Below are 20,684 nucleotides of genomic sequence, written 5' to 3' on the forward strand. Positions count from 1 at the left end.
TCTTATTTTTTACTTTTTCACCATCATTTTTTACAAAGTCCCACACATTTTGTGGTATTTTGAAATGAGTCCGGATCATCGTCCGTCAGGGGAGCACAAATCATGTGGGGCCCATATGGGTTGGTGATGTTTTTTTTTTTCATGTTTTATTATTTTTACCTATGGACCCCACATGATTTTGTGATGGTAAAGTTATCATAGAGTGCTCCCATGATTGGGTAATGATTCGGACTCTTTGAAAAGGCTTGGGTGGGAAAGTTTGGTTGCAACATCACCAATTTTACCACTCCAAACAACCAAACAAACTACATTTTTATAATTTAAAGAAAAAGTTTGTTTTTTTAAGAATTTTCCCACCCCACCTTTATTCCAGCAAACAAAAGCAGTCATAGAGATTCAAATGTAAGACTTTCTTGATCTCTGAATATATGAATATAAAATTTTCACAACCAAAGGTATAAATTTTACATCTATGAATCCAGATATTTGAACATTATTTCATGAACTTAATTCCATAACAATAATGTATAAGAAATTGGACGAATACATAACATATGAATTAATTCAAACGCCCCAAATTCCAAATTCAGCTTCAATGTCTAGAGATCTCAGATATATGGTGGTCACAATTCAATAATTTATGTGTTATTGTTATTTCTTCATTTTCTTTTATGTTTTCTTTATTTCAATCTTTTATGTTTAAAACTCCCCCCGTGGTCATAATACGGTGTGTACCTTAGCATGATTCATTTTATACTCTTTATTTCCATTTTGCTATTTTCTTATGCTAGGATATTTTGTTTATTTTGACCAAGAATGACTCCAATCCCTATACCTCAATGTCTCCCAAACAAATGTTTAAAAATTTTCACAACCAGGTATCAATTTTACATCATGAATCGGTAATGAAATCGATTTATATAACCAACATTAAGAGACGTATCGTCCTGTATCGAGTATTGTATCGCTTTGACTAATGTATTTTAGTGTAATTCAATGAAGAGACATATCGAGATGTATCGTATTGGTTGGGTCAAATATGGATATGTATCGGCTAGTATCGTATGGTATCGTGGGACACTTTAAACTTTTGTCCCAAGTTCTTGTATGCATTTTTCTCCTAAAAAAAAAAATATATATATATATATATATATATATATATGTTTTACCATCTCGCTTTTTATATTATACAACAACACCGGCGTAATATAATATCAAATGCACTACATATTATCAGCATATCACGTATACCACGCATGGCTTGTATTTAGTTGTGTCTCAAGTATATTTTTCTTTATTTTCTAATTTAGATATTATTTATTCTAGAGTTTTTTATATGAGCCCCTTCCATTTCAATTGAAAACTCAGTGCACCCCCTTCAAAATTGAAACCTTACAAAACCCCCCTCCACATTTAACACCGTCAAGTTTCATTTTTCAAGCCCCCCTTTATTTCTATTGAAAACATGGCGCACCCTTTTCAAAATCAAAACCTAACAAGACACCTTCACACTTCAAACCATCAGTGAAGATAAATAGTAAATTTATTAAGGTCAAATTAATTTGTTTATATAACCACATTGGCCATATAGTGATAAAATGATAATGCAAGAGTTTTTTTAATTTGATAAAATTTTCAGTCATATAATTTGGGGTAATATGGTGGCATCAAAATATTGTTTAGTATTCTAAAATGAGTATTAAAAATATTATTTATGATTTTATATAAATTTATTAAGTGTGGGCGAAAAGTAAAATCATATTACGGTTAAAAGAAAACAAATGGTGTGAAGTGTCAACAAAGGCTTTGTAAAATTTTAATTGTGGCTTGGATAAATTTTTTTTTAGGATTTTAAATAAATTTTATTCAAATGAGAGTAAAATTGTCAATTTAAAGTTAAACTAACAAAAACATAACGGTGTCAAATATGGAGGGGGGCTTTTGTAAGATTTCAATTTTAAAAGGAGTGCACTGAATTTCCAATGTAAACGGAGGAGGCTTATGTCAAAAACTCTTTATTCTTCTTTGGATATTATTCTAAGATATGCAAAGGTAGTTTATGTAGTAACTGTCTAACTTAGAAAAGTAATAATAATAATAAAAGGACTAATTTACATAGATTAGAATGCCTAATTCCTCTCTCATATCATAACTTGTTCCATTTCTAGACAAAACAAGACCTCCTCATGGGGTTGGAACTTAGAAGAGGCTCTTCAGGCAGATTGGGATGCTCATCTCAGCTAATTTGGTTATCTGTTTTTTCGAGCCTTGATCCCATCTTTTACCCAAAAAAAAAGAAAGTCTATCAAACCTCAAAAGTGAAAATTGTGAAAGAGTTGTTACACCTACATTTGTAGATTTTACAGGTCATATTGAAGGTTTAAAGTATCCCACTATACCATACGATACTAACCGATACGTATCCATATTTGACTAAACCGATACGATACATCTCTCCATTGAATTATACTAAAATACATTAACCAGAGCAATACAATACTCGATACATGACAATACGTTTCTTAAAATCACTTGACCGATACGATACTCAATACTGATACTTTAAACCTTGGTTATACTTATATACATATAATTGTTTGTTTGGATTGTTCTTGGTGATTTCACTTTCACATTCATCCCTCACAAGTGGTGTTGTCAAGGTGTGACAGGCCAAAACTTTGGGACAAACCAATGGCTTGGCATTTGACAACCTACTGTAATCTCAGAGAATTATTTGGATTTGATACAGGAGTTAAAAAATAAACTCACATCAGATATAAATATTGAACGAGAGAAGAGTTTAGAGGTACTTAGAAACCCTAATTGATGGGTTAGCTTTCGGATTTGGCGTGGTTACCTAAGTTGATTATAACAGTATAGATAAGATATGTTAATCCATGCTTGTCCAACATGGCTTTCCACACTTAACCAATACCTAATCAATTTAAAATTGTTCAACCACCAAAACCACATGTTTAAAGCGATATGTAATGCCTAGAAAGAAACCCATTAGGGTGACCCAGATGAATTCTGGTGGCATGCCAAAGCCAGACATGTCTTTCAACTGGAAAACTCTTAACTAACAATATCAATAAGATCAGAATTAACAATGACAGTGATGGGAAAATTTCCATTTGTGGAATATGAAAGATATAAGCTGTAACAAATTAAGAAGTTGCTTTTGGTCCCTTTCTTGTGGTGGGAATATGGAGTTGGTATCTGATCAGTTTGGTTCCTGGTGATGTCCAACATCGATTCCCGACCGATCCCATATTGAAAAATCAGCATAAATAAAAGAGCAAATTGCACTGACACCCCAAAATAAAAGCCTTAAAGCACTGACACCCCACTTTATATTTAAAAAATACAAACACCCCAATTCAATAAACACACTAGTCCATTCTGTTAGTAAAACTGTTAACCAACCGTTTAAAAAAATTTAATTCCAAAAATACCCTTACTAAAATCGGAATTATGGATGGTTGGTGGGTTTCTCCCGCTCTTTGCTATGAAACTCTCTATAAATATGGCGATTTTGGAATGGTTATGTCGCCGGAACGATTTTCCGGGAATCACGTGGTGAAGGAGGAGAGAGGAGAGGGGAAGGCGAATGGTAGTGCAAATAAACCAAGACAAAGAGATGGAGAACAAAATTGATTGGAGACATCACTGCCAAATCGAAATGACTCGTAATCATTAATTGAAAACGCGAATCACGTATATGAATCTTGGATTTGTAAAGTTATCCAATGTAAATTTGATTAGCGGAATCTTGGATCTGTAAAGTCAAGGACACTCGTTGGGTGTTGATTTTCTTGAGGGGTTGGGGTTTGATTTATCATACGACAGATTGGATCCGTACTTGTTTTGGGAATGAGGGCTTTGGATGTTGGGGCGGTAGAGCGGTTCATGGAGAAGAGGGAGAGGTGATTTGGTTTGTTTTCTTTGGGTGCGTGGTTGGTCAATGAATTTCCTTCAGGCTTTGAACTTCTTTATGTTTTCTATTAATTTCTCTTCTGGTGTGAGACCGGATTTGAACCCTCTTTTCTCTATGGAATCGGACCGGTGAGCTCGGGAATTTACGGAGAGAGGACGAGGTAGTTGCGTATTTGGATCGTTGAAGGAGAGAGAGAGAGAGAAGAGAGAGAGAGAGAAAGAGAGAGAGAGCCGAAGACTATGTTCGTCATCTCTGTGAAGATTTTTACGATAGAGCTTAAGCCGTTAATTTGAAGCGACTAGCATCACGTTTTTTTTCTTGTTTAGAGTCCAAATCGGAAGATTTAAAATGAAACTTTTTAAGTTTTAGCGAATGAGACCGGAGGGAGATGAGGAGATGAAATGAGGGGTGATGAAAATGAGAATGAAAGTTCATGATTTGTTAAACCGTTAGTTCCTTTGCGACTATTTTATTCTTGGGAGAGTGGGTGAGACTCAAATGAACTTTTTCTTTAATGTTCCCTATTCTCTTCCATTTTCGTTACTTCTTCATTCTTCTTTCTTTTTCTTTTTCTTTTTTTTTTTCTTTTTTTTTTTTTTTTTTCAAATGAGAATAGATTTTTTGAAAAATAAGTAAGGGTATAATAGTCTTTGGAAAAATATGATTAACCAAGTAATAACCATTCTAAGGGAATAGGACCTAAGTGTTTTTAAACATAATGTGGAGTGTCAGTGCTTTAAGGCTTTCATTTTGGGGTGCCAGTGCAATTTGCTCTAAATAAAAAGAACAAATTGCATCGACACTTCAAAATGGATGCTTTAAGGGCCTGTTTGGTTACATGAATCTAGAGATTTCAAATCTCTGGATTCATGAATCTGAGAATTATACCCGTTTGGTTGTAAAAATCTCTAGATTCATGAAATTCTGATTCACGTTTTAGTGTAAAAAGGTGAATCGGATTTATGGGTAAGGGGTGAAATCCGAGATTTCAAAAAGCTATACAATTGTACATTCACAAAAATCACGTCGATCAAATAGTTTTTTAGGATGAATCCACAGATTTCATTCCACAACCAAACACTTAATTTTATAAATTATGACTCCATAGATTTGAAGTCTATAGATTTGAAATCTCTAGATATTTGAAATCTCCAGACTCATGTAACCAAACAGGCCCTAAAGCACTGACAATCCACTTTATATTTAAAAAACACAGACACTTCAAAATTGGATTTTCAATGGACACATTAGTCTAATTTGTCATTGAAAACTATTAAATTACTATTTATTTTGTTTCAATTCCAAAATATCTCTATCAAAATATTAAGGATCTCAATAGTGCTGTTTGAGACGGTTTCGGGCTGACCTGTTAGCAAAATAAAGGTTTCGAGCTGGTGTCGGTTTGGGTTCGGGCTAACTAAAGGTTTGGGCTAACAGTCTATACTCTGGTTGATTAACTGTTTTAGCTAATAATTTAAGGTATGCAAGAAAAACAAAAAAAAGAAATAGTTGAACATCCTACAACAAGAGCCGAAATTCTATAGAAAACAAAATTGTTATTAATCAATTTCCATTAAAAAAAATAAAAAGTCATTCCACATTATAGAAATCCCATCCACCTTAGAAATCAAGAAACCAAATAGTAAGTAGTAAAATAGAAATTGTAAAGTTCATTCCTTGGGCTCTACTTGAAGTATAAATCTTCAAACCAAAAATTCTTTTAAATTCCAACTTGTGCTGTGAATAAAATTATCTTGAAATTTGGTTTTTGTTTCGTGAGAATGTTGATTTTTTTCATTTTTATGAAATCCATATTTTATTGATATGCAAAACAAATATCTCTGGATTGGATAAATATTTATTTAATTTAAACAAACTTAGGTACATTTAATTGGACATTCATACATAATCCTTCTAATTGTCCTTTACAAGTAGTAGAATGACTATTTGATCTTTGAATTCATGCTCAATTTTTATGATAGTCTATACTAACTACGGAATGGTAATATGATTATTCAAACAATATTTAATGTAAAACTATAAAACAGGTTGTAAAATGGGCTTAGGTTGGTGCGGTGTATAGTCCATTAAAGTTTGGTTCGGACCAATTCAGGTTATAATAGGCCTGTGCAATTCGATTTTAACGATTCAGACTGCAAATTGACACCCCCACAAAATATGAAGAAAAAAAAAAACAAAAAAAAACAGTAATTTAATGGTTTTCAATGACAAATTGGACTAAATTGTCCAAATGAAAATCCAATTTTGAGGTGTCAGTGTTTTTTAAACAAAATAGGGTGTCAATACTTTAAAGCCTCCATTTTGGGGGGACAATGCAATTTGATCAAATAAAAATTTCACAATATATAAAGCGCCTTTGACAAATATATATATATATATATATATATATATATATATATATATATATACAAAGAAATACATATATAGTATAAATAATTCACAACACAATTACAAAGGAAACAAGTATGCTAACCATAGTTATGTGACTGCTTATGAAATGAAAATTCATGCTTCTTTGTGAAAAATCCTTGAAAGGAGATTTCATGAATATGGGCAACAGGAAAGGATTTTCTGGTTTGGTTGGTTTAAATCAAGTCTTACCAGAAGTTATAACCATTTACTCAATCTCCAAACAAGGAAAACTTTTGAACTTCAACAACAAAATCCAGCAACGAAGACCTTAAGTTTAGCAATGTCAACCACTTTTTTCACGACTTACCAGATGAAACATAAATTAATAGCTGCAATTACAAATTTGTATAGACAGCAGCAATCTTTAATCAAATTAATCATAAGTTACTCTCTTCCGTTAAGAAACAGGGTTATAAGTATAATTACAGCTGTTGTATTAGTCTCTGGTATCCTTGTCAGTTTGCAGCAATACCAATAAGACTATGTTGGGCTGGTATCGAGCAGTATTTGTCCAGGATCAGATGCAATTACAAAAATGATCCATGTACCAGCCAACACCACCAACAAGGGCCAATATGTACCAACGGGCACAAGTGAACAAGTTCTCGAGGAACATACTAGGCTCAGCATTGCTAATTCCAGAATTACATGAGCCACTCAAGGCTGCCACTGACCTTTTCATTGTTTGGCCTCCTTGAAAGATCACAAGTTGCAGTTATCCAGCTCATGATTAGATGGGTAGAAAGCAATTAATGGACAAACATCATGAAGAAGCACCACCAAATACCTGCAGACAGTGGTGGTTCCATTCCATCATCAAAAAGTCAAGAAACTCATGCTTGGGTTAAATGGAAATCGTAGATTAGAGGACACTTACCCCAGCCAGGACATCTTTGGAGATTCTAGTATGTGCTCCCTTATCTGCAACTGGTCGTGTCTGAGAGAATCGACGGATCGCCTTGACCTCTGCCTGAACAACTGGGGAAGCAGGGCTTGCGCCTGAATCTTGCTGGACCTTCTGCTTCTGCAAAGCAACACAGTATAACCAGGAAGCAATCAGTAATGTCTTCAGCAAAATTCAAGCTGAAGAGACTTATTTAATGGCCACAGCTATCCACTTTTGATCCCAAACCCTTGGGGTTCTAATGTCTGATGCTATAACTATCCATTTTTTTTTTGAACTGCTTCGAAGTATATTCCCCACCAACGCTTACTCTATAGGGGCGAATACACTTTAAAGGTTTTCCTCTTTCCCTTTCAACTTTAGCATGAAAATGTTGAAAAATCTCAAAGATATCGTCTTTGGGCATATGCACACCTTTTTGATGCAGGAGCATCGGTTGTTAGGGATATTTTAGTTTGAATAGGGGTATTTTTGTCTTTTATTGAATGAAGGGCCTAGATCTCGTAGCAAAACATGCAACGAGTCAAGACGCATCAAGAACCACTTAGATCTGAACTAAGCAATGATATTGAATCAGAAGGAGGATCTTATGCGGAATCAGAGAACTTGCAATGGGATGCGCTTAGGTATAGGCATGACAGGTAAACAAAGCATAAAATAGCAGTTCTGGGCTGGGTCGAGAGCCCATTTCAGATTCTCCAGTTCCAGATTGAGCGATCCAATTGATGTTTGACCGGGTAGGAAGCTGCACCAAAGCACAAAGTGCCCAGAGCGGGAGTAGAGCCTTCAGTTGGAGAACCCATTCCCGAGCTACCAGTTGGAGATCCAGGGTTGGTCTCTAGATCCTGTGCTAGTAGATTGGGGCAAACCCACACCAGTGGTCTAGGTACCAGCGAAAGCAAGGGCATTGGAAGCGGGAAACCTTTGGGGTTACCGTCATATATATATATATATATATATATATATCAGAAATAACAGATAAAAACCTACAGAGGATGTAACTACCCGGAGTATGATCTTTAAAGCCTTTAATTTATTTTGATAGTCAATTTAGGCAAAGCCCCTAGCTCTTCTAGTGCCTTCAATCTGAATCAGGTCACTCCAAATTCCAAACTAGATAAGTCCAAAGGCCTTAGTTGAACATGGTCATGTCTCCTCAAATGACTTTCTCATAGCTTTTAATGAACCAGTCTACTCCCAAATCAGCTCTAGTATGATCTTTCCTAGTCCTACGGCCAAATCCAACTCTTGGTGATAAACCTAACATGCATCATGATTCACTACAATATCAGAAGAACCAAATCTGAAGCTGTCTCTGAAGGATAAAAACTCCACACTTGGTCAATCACACTCCCCTATGCGCATAAAAAGACACCAAGAATAATCTCAGCAATATTCCCAACTACTCTCAACATTAGGGGATAAAAAAACTCACAAGGGAAACCAATTGAAATTTAGTTTAACATAATCCAACAGCTCAGGCTCTGTTTCTCCTCTCTTTCAAAGTCTGGGCTGATACCTGGCAAACAAGAGCTGATGAGGTTGTTTATAAAAATGGGATCATTCACCGTCCAATAAACAATTGTCTATAAAAATGGGATCATTCACCATCCAATAAACAATTATAGTCTAAGTAGAGCACTACCACAAACAAAAGATAAGGATCTGCAACTCTTCAACTCTAAAGTGCTCCTTCCAGTGGCTAAAGTCTTAAACTTATCATTTTAGAGTTTCAACATGAACTTTCCAAAGGACTGAAGTGCTATCATTTAGAACAGTGATTAATCTTGTTCTTTAAATTTGTTAGGATTGACCGACTATCGAAGGATACTGAAATAGTTGGAGGTAACATCAAGGTTTGCACAACTCATCAGGTTAATATATCTAAAGTCCAGATAGGTCTGTACTCTTCATTGGATCAAAGGACCATAATAAGATGGCTGATGAAATGGCAACATGGAAAAGTGTACCACTGTTTGTGATGGAAATTATATTACTCTGTGAGAGATTTCTGTTGTAAAGGTAGTTTTGTTTTATTATTATTGCTATCCTATGCTAGTTGTGGGCTTTCCCCCTCTTTGAAGAATTCTAGTGTTGAGAAAGGCAAAAACATGGACAGGGGAAGAAAGAGAATCAGTCACTTGAAAGAAAAAAAAGATGCAGTAAACAGTAATTGTACCTTTCTCAGCCGCTCTTGAATAGAAGACTGAGCACGGGACTTCTCAACATTCAAGAGATAAAAATCTCGCTCCCTCTTGGCAGCAGATACCTCTAAAGCTAGCTTCTGCTCCCGAGTAGCATTCTTGTAAGCTGCATTGCAATTATATTAACTTGACAAATAATTGAGCATTTAAGCTTCAGAATGTATCATAAAACACAACTCAAATAGTCGCATACCAATTTCTTCAGTAAGATCATCCCACTTGAATTTACTCAAATACTTGATGTTCCAAAGATCATAATAGAATGATGATCGCTTCCTCCCACCTAGTTATGGAAAAGTGGTAAGCCTGAGAATACTCATCCATAAAATGGGTGTCAAACAATTACTTAAGTTTTAAAAAATAAAGTAGGCGAATTTGCTGCCTTATCTACTAAGAAACTAAAAAGGACAGCACAATAAGAAAACCTAATGAAATTTTCAGATAGTAAATAAGGAAAATGAAAAACTAGATTATTGATATTACAAATAGATTTGCCCCAGACAGAAGCAAATACAAGAACCCCTGTGATGACCTACTTTTATTTCCTAAAGAAATGTATGACTATGAAATAAGGTGCAAAGTAATTTTGATGAAGCAACTACATAAGCTTAACATGATAAAGGATGAATTTCCGAAGAATAAAAATGCTAATGTTTTAGACGCACCTATCTGTTCACCATTTAACATAGTTGCAACCCGTTTTGCAACACGTTTCTTGGTAAATTCAACCCACCTACATATACAAGATTGTTGCATGAGCACATGCTGATGAGCACTACGTATTTGCCTATAATAACTAACATTCTTTTCAAGAACAAAATTCAGTTTGTCAATACCCCTCCGAAAACTGTTGGCCACGGAATCCACCTGCCCGCTTACGGTGTACTTGTGCTGCAGGGTCTGTCACAGAAATTAAGAAGAAGAACATGAGAACCAAACCTATGAGAAGAACCATACACAAGCAAATTTAAAAGACTTGAACATTTGAAATTTTACAGAGAGAGTAGCACAAAAACAATGATCATAAGAACAATAGAAACACGACGTTGTTTATAAATTGAACTACAATAACAGGTATACACTGAAGAGAAACAGCACCATTGACTACCTTCAGGCATAAGATAAATCCGTTGTATCTCTCCATACTGGGAAAGAATCTGACGAAGCTTCAAAGGATCCATGTGAGGAGGAATCCGACTCAGATAGCAAATTCCACGCTTGTCAGCTTGGGCAGCTTCCTTTAATAATCGCCTTTTCCTCTTGCTTTTGTTTTTTTGGGTCTTCTTATCATTGACTTCTGTCCCCAGTGAATCGCCTGCTCCTGAGGGATTGCTTCCATTTTGATCTTGTTCATCCTCAGCCATGTCAAAATCTAGGAGATACTACAGTTAGTAAGTTTCCGAATGGCAATCATGTGCTTCAAGGATGGAAATTAAATGGCTAGATGGCAATGATATTTTTCACAAATCCGATGCAATAACATACGTATGGTAATTTATTCATCCAAAAAAAAATGCATATGGTAATAATATATGCGTGCAACAATGTCTCACAAGACATGATACCAAGATATACATATGATGATTTGAACATTGTAAATAATAAAATTGAAATCTGATATCTCTCCCAATGGACAGGGCTGTGCAATTTTTGCTAGTGGGAGTCCATTAGGCTCTTTAAATATGATGGAAAGGTTTATGTACCTAGCCAGGTGCTAACATTATTCATTTGCTAGAATTTGGTTTCCCCCATAGATGGAAATTCTCTCCCTAATCTGACTGACTCATACTTTTGTCTTCGTGTTGGTTGTTTCAGTTAAAGAATGCAAGAATTTCCCTGCATTTGGCTTTGTTTTGCTAATTTTTGTTACACTCCATGTAAGTGATGAGATACCCAGAGCAGCCGGTAAGTAAACCAAAAGCTTGTTGTAAATTTGAGTGATTGCTAATGGCTAGAGTATACAGTTACTCTTTCCATGAAATGCAATACTATACTAGTTGAGTAAGTTACAGTTCCACTGTGTAGGATTTAAGTGTTGAATATTGGGAATGTTCAGGTATTTCTATTTGGATGAATAGGTGACACAGGAAAATATCGTGGAAGGCCTCATCTTTTGTCTATTTACAAATATCAAAAAGTAACTCTACAACATACTAGTTTCACTACAAGCCTTGATTTTCAGGTATACTCTACCGTGAGGCTGTGAACAGTAAAAACCTCAAATACTCAATCAATCCTGAGAGTTATTTAACTGACCTTCAGTTAACTGCTCGATACCTCCCAATATCACTACCAGGAGATGCGAGACTGAGAAGATGGAGAAGAGATGCACTGCTGCAAGCGAGACAGAGTGAGACAGAGAGGATGGACTGTGTCACCTCAGCAGAGACAGGGAAGATGAAGAAGAGGAGTTGCCTTTACAAAGAACAGCCATTAGGGTCGAAGCTTTTTCCGTTATTAATATTTTTCCTCCTCCTCTCAGGAGAATTATGAATGTGCGTTTAATTAGAGTTTCATATTAGGTTGTATACAAAACGCAGTTTAATACGATCCAGGTATTATATACGTCTTCTTGGGAATTATCAAGGTTCAAAGTATCGTTAATCGCTTAGATGAATTTAAGACACATGTTGCTTCTTATCGTATCATATCATAGCTACGTATCAATGGGTGTGGAATTGAATGAAATGATCAAAGTATGTAAAGATGAGGTCTAATTTAAACATAAAACAATAGCTATAGCTAATAAATAATCATTCTATCATGTCATTCATAGCCACCAATAAGACATGACACCTCTAGATCAGATTTTATTCAGTATACTTATGAAATATCTTATTCTACTCAAACACATCCATTCAAGTTCATCATAAGTAAAAGCAACCAAGATTGTAATAATGAAACTTCAGCTGTGTTTTTTGTTTATAAGAGGTAAAATACATAAAACAAAGACAGAAAGACATTACAATCATCCATAAGGTTCCTGGTGTATAGCAGTGTTTGTTGACTGGGCATATGGTTTGTTTTATTCATAACCGTAATGGAGCCTTCAAGTAATCAGCCATCTTTTAGGAGTTTTCCCCCTCTTGTAACATCTAGTAACTAAATGACAACTTTTCTGTAGATAGATGACACAAACCTGATTTAAACCATCAATCCCAAGTTCTGCGTTTGGAACCACAGTACTGTTTGAAAACCTGAACTCAAAATTCATGGAAACACTAACAAGGTAATCAAAAACAGTAACTAGTCCCCTGCAAATATAGTCCTTTGTATTCTCCACCACCCTATACATGGATAAACCAATCAACTATTGGTCCAATTGGTTTTTTCCTGTAGTTGATTTCTTTACTGGTCTACTATAATCAAATATCCCTTTGCTATTTGCTATCGGTTTTCAAAAACCAGTGAACTGACTATGCCAATTGATGGACTAAAAAACAGGGGGGGGGGGGAGGATCAACATTAAAAGGAAGAATTCGGATTGATCCCACAAATTGCTTAAAGAATATTATATTCTGAACAAGTGCTTACATGCAAGAATTTCCTCCTGTATTAAAAAAAATGGACCGATATCAAACCACAACATGAAAGCCATTGCATCTTAATTCCAAACCACATTTGAGACCGCAACCCACCAAACTGGAGAACAACAAATTACAACCGAAGTGACAAAACTCAGATTAATATTACTAATAATGCATAATATATGACTGCAATTTAAAGTTTCACCTGAAAATATATGGGAGGAAACCATGAGATGGGCTTCTGTCGTTGAACGCTGGAGATAGCTGTCGCAGCCTAGCAGGGAGAGTGGGCAATGCGGTAGCAAGAGGAGGAGGAAGAAAGAGCAGATGAGAGTGGGGGCGAAGAAGAAGAGAGGAGAAGAGTAGAAGGTGGCTACTACTTACTACGGTAAGAGAAGTCACCCGAACAGCAGCTGAAGAGAAAGAGGAGGAGGAGGAAGAGGCTGCTCTGCAACTCGTAGCGAGAGAGGTCGAGAGTTAAGACTTAAGAGTTCCGTCTCCGCAGAGAAACCCTTGTTTTCCCCTCCGTTCGTTATGTATTGATATGTATCGACACACATTGTTGTATCATATCATCCGTTCTATAACGCTTTATATCGCCTAATATTTTTGTACACTCACGCTTTTATATATGTGTATATATATGGGATAGAGATATTGCATATATCATCACGAAGAGCCGAACCCATTATTTCTTCACTAAAAGGTGTTGGTTTGGGTGTGGTCATACCAGCACTAATGCACCGGATCCCATCAAAACTCCGAAGTTAAGCGTGCTTGGGCAAGAGTAGTACTAGGATGGGTGACCTCCTGGGAAGTCCTTGTGTTGCACCCCTTTTAACACAGAAGCTGTTCTAGTGGTTGAAACCAACACTTCTTAGTGAAGAGGTTGTGGGTTCGAATCTCGCTGATGTTGTATGGCAACCATTCTATGCCAAAATTCTCAATTCAGCACAAAATCCACTTTTTATGCTTTTAAGCTGAAGTGGGCAAATTTGGCATAGAATCTGTAGTGAAATCTTGTATGGTTGGACATTGATGGGCACTTTTTTTGGCCCATCTTGGCATAGAATCTTGTATGGTATGTACAACTTCTGTGCCAAAATGGATACATTTTTTTAATAAAATATTTAAAAAGATAAATATAAAATAATTAAAAATATGTAAATATGCTGGTTCAATTCATACACAGGTGGTCACATACAATCAAGAATATTGAAGAAAACAAGTGACACTAGGCAAACCATCAAGAACATCCCACCCATTTAATAAAAATCCAAAAAGATACAGCATTAGAAATTCCATGACTGTCAAAAACAATAGTTCTTACTGACTATCATATTCTCACTTTTAAAAAAGAAATCTGACAAAATATCTAGAAAATACAACCAGAGTTAAAATATGTTAAAAGGAGATTTTGTTGACAGCAACAGTTGAACTCCAGTTCAGTATTATAAAGATTTTGCTACAATAAAAAGACCACTAACCATTAATGCCTTTGGCTTTGGAACATTTATACATGTTAATGGTTTCAATCTAACTAAAGGGTGTACTTTAGAATCCCACCCACAACTAGATCTTGAAGTGCATAATCAGGCAACCAGCAGGATTAAGCTCTGAGATAATCCCTCCCAATCCAGACATCCAATAGGCATCAAATTTATATGATTAAAAGGTGTCCTCAACTCCTTAAACTTTTTGAAGTGTGGGTTCAATCCAATCAACAGACTTGGAGATATTATAAAACAATTGAAACTAGTAACTATAAGATTAGAATTAGAAACTAACAGTATCCATGCATCAACATAGCAGTTCAAAATCCAAATGAGCAGCATATCCTCTACTCATTAGATGGAATACATGAAACCCATCCTAATCAGCGGCCATAACTCATAATTCAACACCCACAAGTAAATAGCAGCCAACACAAAAGGGATAGTAATGGAGGCACAGAAATAACAAGAAACGATCAAAAGTGCAAAGTAACAAGCAACATCAACTTAATTAAGTTAATCAAAGAACACGGAAAAATTCTAGCTTTCTACTGTCCAAATCACACTATTAAAGAGCCGTAGTAGCAGTAGGTACAAAAGCTTAACTCATAAACAGGTGATAGAAAGGAAATTGCATTTTAACCTCTCGATCGTAGTCTAAGCACAGAAGTCGTAACAGGATTAGCATACAATTCAAAAACAGGAACTGAAGATGGCCTTATCTGGGCAAAATTGGAGGTTACACTAGCTCAATAGTTGGGCTCGCACAGCAGAGTCATACACACCTTTGAGCGAGAGACGAGGTCTCTGACCTTGAGAGCAGAATCCACAAACAAAAGCTCTAACCTTGCTCGAACTACAGCGCAGAATCCACAACCAGAGGTCAGGGTAAGCCCTAATTTCACTCCAATCCGAACATAAATTATTTGGGGAAAAAAGGAGTAGAAAAAAACATACCACGGGCGATATTGCTGAGAGACAAAGGAGGATGGCAGTCACAGATGCAAGGGCTTCTCTTCTCGCGAAATCGGTTTGCCCGACTTGATGCTCTTCTTCAACCTCCAATACAAAGCAGGCACAGACAAACTCGAGAGAGTCCAGGAACCCAGATCCTTGAGCGAGACGACACAGAGCCAAAGAGAAACGATAGAGGGGCAGAAAGACGAGAGAGAGCAGAGAGAGACGAGACAGTTGAGAGAGTTGAGAGAGACGAGAGATGACCGTTGACAGAGACGATAACAGAGCGTCGAGAGAGTAGAGAGATACGAGAGTGAGCGTGAGAGTGATGAGGATGAGGAGCTTTTTAGGGTTATCGTGAAAATTACATCGATAACCTAAGTACCGTCACTTTGCCCCGCGTTTTCAAACAAAATTTTTCTGTGTGAAGCCCTAATTTGGCACAAGGAAAAACTGTGCCAAATGCCTTTTGCTGAACCAGAACAAAAAAATTGAACCGATCTACCATTTATATTTTTGCTAAACTTCTGTGCTGAAATAGCAAATGGCACAGAATAAATGTGCCAGAATCTTTACCATACAACCCTTAATATCCCCATTTAATAAAGCCCCTTTGTAAAAAAAAAAAAAAAAAAAAAAGTGTTGGTTTTATTAATCAAACAACTCATTGTGGCTATATCGCGTTATTGAAATCTTGAATAAATTAATATTTTAGAAAGAAAAATACTGATGAAAAATGATATGGAATATTTAAAACCCATATATGTATCGCACATAATATATTGTAGTTTCATGATGCCGATATGTATATACCAGATTGAAACCGACACATACCAATACTTTAAACCTTGAATACTATTCATATTATATATACATTTATCAAGTAGAACCCCACTACCCAAAAAAATGAAGTTCAATTACGAGGACCCCTCTTTTAATTTTGGCATTGTTAAAATCCATATAGCTATAACTCTTTAGTAGCTTACAAAGAAGATAAAAAAAATCTATAGAATTCAAACACCTTGGTTATCTTTTTTATTTGTTTTCTTTTGCACAAGCTTACTTCGCCACTCATTAAGGTGGGATTTTTTTGTAATCTCAAAAAGATTGGAACTATTAATCTAACACTAACTGGCATTGATTTTTTTGTCAATTTAACTAACCCCTTAGAGGCTAGTGCCTCTTTTCTTGCAATTTGCAATTTACTATAACATGCTCATGTTGAAATTCTCACCTATCAAGCTAAGTTGGGCAAGATAAAAGAGGTCAAATATTCGACATGACTCTAGTCACAAAATTATAATAAAAATAAAATCATAAATCCGTACTCTTGTGATACAATTATAAAAGAATCTTATATAGTGGTAGGATTAGATTGATTTAAGCAAAATTAAGCCAAGCCAATCACTCAACTTAATCCTTAATCCTAAATGTGGTTGAGCTTCTTAATGATGGATACTATAATTGAGAAAGGCAGAGGATTTAGGAAAGAGATCCTTATTTATAAATAATAATAATAAATAAATAAATTAAAAAATATCTACCTTTATTTATTTTATTAATATTTAAATTTGACCTCCAATAAAAAGATATTAAAAAAAACATACAAATGGATGATCTAGAGTCTAAGTACTTAAAGCTAAGTTCTTCAGAAATTCATGTTGGGGTAAGCAATGTCAATAACAATAAGTACAGCCTGTGATTTCCCTTCAGTTCTATGGAAGGAATAATAGAGAATACAACTCCTCATAAAAAAGACATTTTTGATGCTCCTGCCTCTGCTCATTTGTAAACCTCAAAATCAGTCCATCCACGCATCTATGTTCATGACTCAGAATCCTTGTGCCACTGCATGTTGCAAACTCTGGATAATACCTACTTGGCTTTTGATACCAATAAGTTCTGCAAGCAATGAGAAACAAGAGAAGCACAGTTATACAGGTAGGAAGGAGAGAGATGACGAGGCATGTTACAGCCTTATAGGTTGCTTCATGAGGTAAAGATGGTCGCTTCACGTGGATTCAAAAGAAGACGGAAATAGAAAGCGCGAGTAATTCGGGAATGGAGGGCATACGAGTCTTCAACCCCCTTAACTCCATGGCCATGAGTTGTCAGAAGCTCTCTTTCTTTCTCTTTTTGCCATCGATTCCTTCTTTTCTTTTTGCCCAAATCGATTCCTTCTTTTCCTGGTCTAAGTAAGACATCAATTTCTCACCAATATATCCAAATCCCGCTTCTCTAGGATTTTTCTTCCCTCTATTTCCCTCTTCATATTTTCCTTGTTCTTCGTTCTGGGTCTTTTTCTTTTGTTCTTGCCGTTGCGAGGGAGTGCTTGCCTGCGATGGAAGGAACTGCATTGGACCAACTGGTTGAAAGGCTATTGGAAGGGAGGAAAACCAAAGGAAAACGTGTTCAGCTAAACGAATCAGAGATTCGTCAGCTTTGCCTTACAGCCAAGGGGATTATCCTGCGTCAACCCAATTTATTGGAGTTAGAAGCACCCATGAATGTTTGTGGTATGTCTTGATCAGGATTCTAATACATGCCCTATATATATGACTAGGTGAATTCAGCTTTTCGATTTTTTTTGTATTGTTCGAATTTGAGTTTTCTACCAAATGTGTTTTTACCTTGCGGTTGCATGTTTGGGGTGAGAAGACAATTATTCAATTTTGATTCCTCATTCAAGCCTGTAGAGGCTCGTTTCCATCTGAAAAAGCTTTAGCCCCTCTAATTTGAATGGTTTATGATGTGCATTCTTGATCTTGCTTTATCATTGAAGATAGAAAGTATTCTTATTTTGATTGGTCTTCCATTTCCCATCAAACCTATAGGGGAGAAATCCTATGACAGGATTTTATTTTATTATTATTATTTTTTTTTGTGTGTGTGTGTGGGGGGTACTTATTCTTGATCTTAAATTTTCTTTGATGTTCACCAGTTTGATTCTAGAGGAATTATATAGAGCAGTAAGATGAGATCTGTTGGCAAATATAATACAGCCCTCTTTGAGATCTCTTCATAATATGTACTCAGATTCATGTCCCATGAATGGCATGATTTATTGAGGCATCTGGCAAGGATTCCAGAATTAATATTTAGGATCAGATTCTGGTGACTTGCCAATACTGGATCCTGCGAATAAGAGGGAGTTTGGAGTTGATTAATTCTAATTTAAGAAGCAGTAATCTAGAACAAATAACAATCCAGTCCAGTGTCTGGATACATTCTTATAACCAGGCAATCACCTATCACAATCTGAAACAGATGCACTGTAATTGGCTTTCCAAAATCATTGTCAAATGCCACATAGTTTATTATTGAAGAGAAGTTTATCATTGGGATGCAGTGCTTCATACTACAATTCTTAATACCTTATGTTCCATCACATTGATGGAGGATTCAAACAGTCAACAGCTCTTACCACCAGGAAGAGGTTGTACTGAAAATTGATAATTTTTTACCATCAGGTGACATACATGGACAGTTCCCGGACCTCCTACGCTTGTTTGAACGTGGAGGTTTCCCACCAGAAGCAAATTACCTATTCCTTGGGGACTACGTGGATAGAGGAAAACAGAGCATTGAGACCATATGCCTTCTCCTTTGTTACAAGATCAAGTACCAAGATAACTTCTTCCTCCTTCGAGGAAACCATGAATGTGCTTCCATCAACAGAATCTATGGATTCTATGATGAGTGTAAGCGTCGTTTCAGCGTTCGTCTCTGGAAGACCTTCACAGACTGTTTCAACTGTTTACCAGTTTCAGCAATCATTGATGACAAGATCTTATGCATGCATGGTGGGCTGTCTCCAGAAATGAGTAGCTTGGATCAGATAAGAGCAATTGAGAGGCCAATTGATGTGCCCGATCAGGGGCTGTTGTGTGATCTACTTTGGGCAGATCCAGACAGAGAAATGAAAGGATGGGGTGAAAATGATAGAGGGGTTTCCTATACTTTTGGTGCTGACAAGGTGACTGAGTTCTTGACAAAGCATGACCTTGATCTAGTTTGTCGAGCTCATCAGGTATTTCACCCCTTAAGCCAAAATATCTGTGTATGTTTTTCCTTTTTTCTTTTAAAGGTGGTCTTGTCTTTCTTTTGTCATATACTTGTCTGCCGCTTGTGGTTCCAACATGTGCTGCCGGACGATTAGAACCATTGGTAAACACATTTTCTGCTTACACACTGCTGCTCATTCCTGGAGTGAGGCAGAGTTAATCCTTCTTGTGTGGGTACTCAATATTTGCTGTTTTTGTTTTGTTTTTATCAAAAAAAAAAAAAAAAAAAAAAAAAAAAAACTGCTGCTTCTATCCCATAGAGTGAAATGGTTGCACGAGATTTCTCTAATAATAGACTGTCTAATAATGCAGACTACAACCCTCAATAAAATGAACTTCTGGATGAAGCCACTATTATTAACCTACATAGAGGATACCCTGATGTTGAAAACATATATTCCAATTGATTGACAGTTTATTTGTGTGGAACCCGATGAACAGGTTGTTGAAGATGGGTACGAGTTCTTTGCAGACAGGCAACTAGTTACGATATTCTCAGCTCCAAACTATTGTGGGGAATTCAACAATGCAGGTGCAATGATGAGTGTGGATGCAAGTTTGTTATGCTCATTTCAGATTATCAAACCCTGTAGGGGCAAATCAATTCAGGCAGAATAGGTTCCACCAATGAAGGGTAAGAGATGAATTTGATAAAGAATTGAAGTAGAACAAGCACATAACTTGATCTGCTGTGGACAACATTTATGATAACAGTGAGGTGGAACTATCTCTCCACTCCATTTTTCACTCTGGAAGGCCGTTCTGTTTCATTTGATGTGGATCATCCAAATACTAATGTAAGAATCATCAAGCTCAAGGTGATGTATATAATCCCTTCCAGAAAAAGGAAATTTAACACAGACAGGGGAACCAAGTTTTAGAGTTGAGAGTATAATCTGTATAGGTGCTTAACACCCCTAATGAATAAGAAGAGTGATTGAATTGAATTAACTTGATGAGAAACTCTGCATTTGCATTAACTGTTTTACAAACGAATTATATAATGCCTGTTTCTGGTATTTTGGCAACAGATGAACTGAGGATTTATTTCTTCTCTGATAACATTACATGTACACAAAAATCCAATTCAGAATATGCACAAGCAATACTCAAAAACATTTTTCCTCAACCCAGCAACTGCTAATCGCGGATGTGGATCATAGAG

General features: G+C 36.1%; 2 protein-coding genes and 1 non-coding gene across 3 annotated transcripts; 2 read left to right on the forward strand and 1 right to left on the reverse strand.

Moving 5' to 3' along the window:
• Nucleotides 1-6,431: 6,431 nt before the first annotated feature.
• On the reverse strand, nt 6,432-15,874 carry LOC149021233 (RNA-binding (RRM/RBD/RNP motifs) family protein). Its single transcript, XM_089149499.1, has 9 exons — nt 15,456-15,874; nt 15,284-15,354; nt 10,587-10,850; nt 10,315-10,378; nt 10,144-10,211; nt 9,672-9,761; nt 9,454-9,584; nt 7,248-7,394; nt 6,432-7,157 (listed from the first exon to the last, which is right to left on the reverse strand). Exons 3-9 carry the CDS (start codon nt 10,840-10,842, stop codon nt 7,134-7,136), a joined length of 780 nt encoding a protein of 259 aa, XP_089005625.1. The 5' UTR covers nt 10,843-10,850; nt 15,284-15,354; nt 15,456-15,874; the 3' UTR covers nt 6,432-7,133.
• LOC149021234 (5S ribosomal RNA) lies at nt 13,722-13,840 on the forward strand. Its single transcript, XR_016172539.1, has one exon. It is a non-coding gene; the product is annotated as a 5S ribosomal RNA (ribosomal RNA).
• Nucleotides 15,875-17,136: 1,262 nt separating the features above from the next.
• Nucleotides 17,137-20,673, forward strand: LOC149021235 (serine/threonine-protein phosphatase PP1-like). Its single transcript, XM_089149503.1, has 3 exons — nt 17,137-17,971; nt 18,926-19,485; nt 19,961-20,673. The coding sequence occupies exons 1-3, from the start codon at nt 17,797-17,799 to the stop codon at nt 20,135-20,137; spliced, it is 912 nt and encodes a 303-aa protein (XP_089005629.1). The 5' UTR covers nt 17,137-17,796; the 3' UTR covers nt 20,138-20,673.
• Nucleotides 20,674-20,684: the final 11 nt, after the last annotated feature.

This window comes from Hakea prostrata, chromosome 3, assembly GCF_041222555.1.
Source record: "Hakea prostrata isolate BN-2017 chromosome 3, UWA_Hpros_2, whole genome shotgun sequence".
Taxonomy (NCBI): Eukaryota; Viridiplantae; Streptophyta; class Magnoliopsida; order Proteales; family Proteaceae; genus Hakea; species Hakea prostrata.

Excerpts from the sequence above, each read along its gene's own strand:
- LOC149021235 (XM_089149503.1), top strand. The coding sequence starts at position 17,797 with ATGGAAGGAACTGCATTGGACCAACTGGTTGAAAGGCTATTGGAAGGG. Across the intron at positions 17,972-18,925 it reads AGCACCCATGAATGTTTGTG|GTGACATACATGGACAGTTC; the intron begins GTATGTCTTGAT and ends TTTTACCATCAG. Across the intron at positions 19,486-19,960 it reads TAGTTTGTCGAGCTCATCAG|GTTGTTGAAGATGGGTACGA; the intron begins GTATTTCACCCC and ends CCCGATGAACAG.
- LOC149021233 (XM_089149499.1), bottom strand. The coding sequence starts at position 10,842 with ATGGCTGAGGATGAACAAGATCAAAATGGAAGCAATCCCTCAGGAGCA. Across the intron at positions 10,212-10,314 it reads GGCCAACAGTTTTCGGAGGG|GTGGGTTGAATTTACCAAGA; the intron begins GTATTGACAAAC and ends TTGTATATGTAG. Across the intron at positions 9,762-10,143 it reads GTTAAATGGTGAACAGATAG|GTGGGAGGAAGCGATCATCA; the intron begins GTGCGTCTAAAA and ends TTCCATAACTAG.